Source organism: Empidonax traillii, unplaced genomic scaffold (genome assembly GCF_003031625.1).
Source record: "Empidonax traillii isolate 1590-97213 ecotype Southwest subspecies unplaced genomic scaffold, ASM303162v1 scaffold1843:size56150, whole genome shotgun sequence".
NCBI lineage: Eukaryota > Metazoa > Chordata > Aves > Passeriformes > Tyrannidae > Empidonax > Empidonax traillii.
The window spans coordinates 49,883-53,548 of record NW_020957036.1 but is presented as its reverse complement, the minus strand read 5'-3'; the positions used below and the strand labels follow the sequence as shown (position 1 = coordinate 53,548).

Genomic DNA, 3,666 nt, shown 5'->3' with positions numbered 1-3,666 from the left:
ACCCTCTGGGGGAAGAACCTTTCCCTGAGATCCACCCTGAGCCTGCCCTGACACAGCTCCAGCCATTCCCTGGGGGCTGTCCCTGCTCCCCCCAGAGCAGAGCTCAGTCCTGCCCCTCCTCTGCCCCTCCTGAGGAAGCTGGACCTGCAATGAACTCTCCCCTCAGTCTCCCCTTCTCCAGCTGAACACACCAAGTACCCTCAGTGTCCTCACACGGCTTCGTCTCATCTGGGACTTGCTGTCCCCAGTCTGGTGGGGCTGAGGGGCAAAGGAGAGAGAACCCACCCAAGCCAGGGACAGAAACCAGCACCTCTTGCTGCTGCTGAACCAAGGGATGAATCATTTCCTCTCATTTTTCTCTCTCTCCCCCCTCCAGGACCTACAACCTGACCTTCCTGCACCCCTACTACCGCACGGACGAGGCGGAGGAGAACCCCTTCATCTGCTCATCCCACCGGGAGAACGGGATGCAGAAGTGCTCCAACATCCCAAACAGGAAGGAGTACAAGGTGGAGTGCACCTTGAGCATGGACTCCTACACCCCCAGTTTGTACCACCCCGACTCCAGCAGCAGGAATTCCTGCATAAACTGGAACCAGTATTACAACGTGTGCATGGCGGGGGACGTGAACCCACACAACGGAGCTATCAATTTTGATAACATTGGATATGCCTGGATAGCTATTTTTCAGGTAGGATTCTGCCAGAGAACTTGGTTTTCCTCTGTTTCTGTTGAGTCTGTCGTCTTTTGCTTGGAGAGGTTTTGATGAAGGCACCTGAGGAGAGGGGAGTTTGTACCTGAGTGAAACTGCGAGTAGAGACACGTGGAGAAAATGAATCAGGCAACAACTGCACAAATGGTGCGGTTTGGAGAGAATATCTTTTTCTTTTTTGTGCATTTTAGAAGAGGAGGAGAATGATTCTTGAGGCAGGAAAAGGTAGGGCAAGTTCTAGCTCTGCAAACCAGCTAAATCCCAGGGATTTTGGGGAGTAGGGTCTTTGTTGCATCAGGAAACTGAGAGTGTTGTTGAAGTTCTTAAGCAGGATTTTATTTCCTTCTAAAATGCATGAGCCTGATGACATGAGTTAGGCCTGATTCTAGAATTAGAGGATGATACTAGTGAGCATGGTGTGCTGGAAGGAAGAAAAAGCTGCTTTGGCCAGGACACCTGTGAGGAGATGCTGCTCACGTGGAATTTGAGCCTCTCTTGATCCACCCCTTTCCAGCTCTTCACTGCAGACCAAAGAGCTCCTGGCTCAGACTGGGGGGAGCCTTTACAGGTGGCAAAACACTGCAGCAACTGAAGTGTTCTCAAAGCATTTGTAGCTCTGGAACACTGGGGAGATCATCCACACAGTCCAGAGCCTCTGGTCTCCTAGGGCTGCCCTATTTGAAACGATCCACCTATTATTTTCCATGTTTAATTGGCAGTTTCTGGTTTTAATACATTTCTCTGCTCTTGGCTAGATGCCCTGTTTTATTTAGCCCTCCTGAAGTGCAGGTGACATCTATTCCTAAAGGAGAAAAGAACTCCCCTTTTAGTTTTGTTAGTGATGAATAATTACTCATTCTGAGCTCCACATTTAATTTATGAATTTCCTTCCAGTTTCATATTACAGCATGAACTTTAATAACTTCCAGTTTTCACCTGGGACTTGTAAAGGGGTGAGTGTTTGCTGTGAGCATCTTGTCTGCTCTCTGCTGTCACAGCAGCTCCCCTTGAATCACACTGCTGGTGGTTCAGAGGCTTAGAACCAGATCCAGGAGGGCTCAGACAGATCCCACCTCTCTGCGAGGCTGTTTGTGAAAATGCTTTGGTTCTTTCCTGGAACTGGTGTGTCAGGAGAGGAGCTGCTGACTGGGGGTGAGTGCTGGATAAAGGAAAGAGGGAAATCAAAGTAAATGGGACTCTGGCTGCTCTTGAATTCTGCTTTTCCTCCACTTCTTTGCCAGAGCTGATGGATGTGCCCAGGAGGTCCTGTCTGACTCCCACCATGGGCACCCATGTTCTTGCAGGGACAGGGCAGAGGACAGTGGATTGTGCCAGGGCGTTGAGGATGACCAGGAGCTTCCTTTTTAACCTCCAGAGCCTTTTTTTTGCAGACTACAGGTTTTCATTTCACCTTGGGATTTGATTTCCTCAGCCTGCAAGTGTTCAGCTTTAACTCGGGAAGAACAAACCAGCCCCGGGAGAGGTTTCAGCTGATTCCTTTGGGCAGAGCAGAGTTGTCTGGCAAGGTTGGATATTGTATCCATAGATCATTCTGGCAGCTGCCAAGAGGTTTATGATTGGGTTTAGTGCTGCTTAGGCCGTCCAAATGCTAGAGAGGATTTCCAGCCTAAAATTCTTGTGAAGTCTTTATTCCTTTTAGAACCAAGGGCTCGTTTTTGGAAGCTGGGAGCGATACAAGTGCAGGTAAAAAAGGCAGCTGTGGGGGGCAGGGTGCTTTGCTTAGCCAGGGGATGGAAAGAGTAAATCATGACTGCAGGAGGTGAGATGCTAAATCAAAACAATTGCTGTGAGCAGAGAACATTTAACAAATAAAGCTGTTGAGCTGTGCTCTCATTACATTTAATGGTTGAAGCTGGGGAGCACCAGGTCAGCAGCGAGATGAGGCCTCAAAGTAAGTAGTGCAGAAAGTACAACTGATGAGTTTAGTAGCTCAGGAGCTTCCCTGTGAACTGGTGAGGAATTACTGGCAGAAAGCACTTGGATCAGACAGGCCCGATTGTCCTGATCCATTATTCTGCAGAATAATGAATCTGTGGTGCTTTGTGAGTGTGGAGTGAACCTTCAGGTCTGGCAAACCTCCCGTGGGCATCGTGACAATCTGAGGATGCAGCTGGATGGAGCATCCCTCGTGATTTATCCCAAATGAGGTGGACATCCAGTGGGTTTGTTCAGCCTGGAAAAGTGGTGGCTTCGGGGTGGCCAAATTGTGGCCTTTCAGTGCCTGAAGGATCTACACAAAGATGGAGAGAGACTAATTACAAGGGCATGGAGTTGACAGGACAAGGGGGGATGGCTTCAAACTGACAGAGGGCAGGGATAGATGGGATTTTGGGAAGGAATTCCTCTCTGTGAGGGTGGGGAGGCCCTGGCACAGGTTGGGCAGAGAAGCTGTGGCTGCCCCTGGATCCCTGGAAGTGTCCGAGGCCAGGTTGGACGGGGCTTGGAGCAACCTGGTCTAGTGGGAGGTGTCCCTGCCCATGGCAGGGGGTGGAAAAAGATGAGCTTTAATTCTGTGGTTCTAAGATTTAGTGGGGTTTAAGAGCTGGAAGATTCCAAGCACAGAGACTGCAGGTCGTGCCTGGGGGTTTCCAAGGGCACAGGTTGATGTTGTTGATATCACAACCAAACCAAACCAAACCAAAAGCAGGTTTTTGACGGGGAAATCTGAAAGTCTCTGCTCCAGAACATCCTGCAAATGGTGCTCCAAGGTTGCAGGAGGGGCAGGCTCTTTCAGCTGCCACCACTGGGATTCCAGCAGCCAAGCTGAAAGACATTTCCCTCCGTGGGGGTGATCCTGAACTTGCAGGTGGCAGCAGGACACACTCGAACAGTGAAATGAGCTGTTGACCTTCCAAGCAGAAGGGTAAGCCAGAGGCACCAGACAGGAGGACAACCTCGTGCAAATCAAAATATCTGAAAGTGATAAAGGCAA

General features: G+C 49.9%; 1 protein-coding gene across 1 annotated transcript in view; it reads left to right on the top strand.

Annotated features, from left to right (window-relative positions):
- Nucleotides 1-376: 376 nt before the first annotated feature.
- Nucleotides 377-3,666, top strand: part of LOC114071107 (voltage-dependent T-type calcium channel subunit alpha-1H-like) — a gene marked incomplete at both ends in the record, with an annotated part of 51,629 nt that continues 48,339 nt past the window's right edge. Inside the window, one exon of the mRNA XM_027908798.1 lies at nucleotides 377-692. Within this exon, the coding sequence (XP_027764599.1) occupies nucleotides 377-692 (316 nt within the window). The remainder of the gene's footprint in view (nucleotides 693-3,666) is intronic.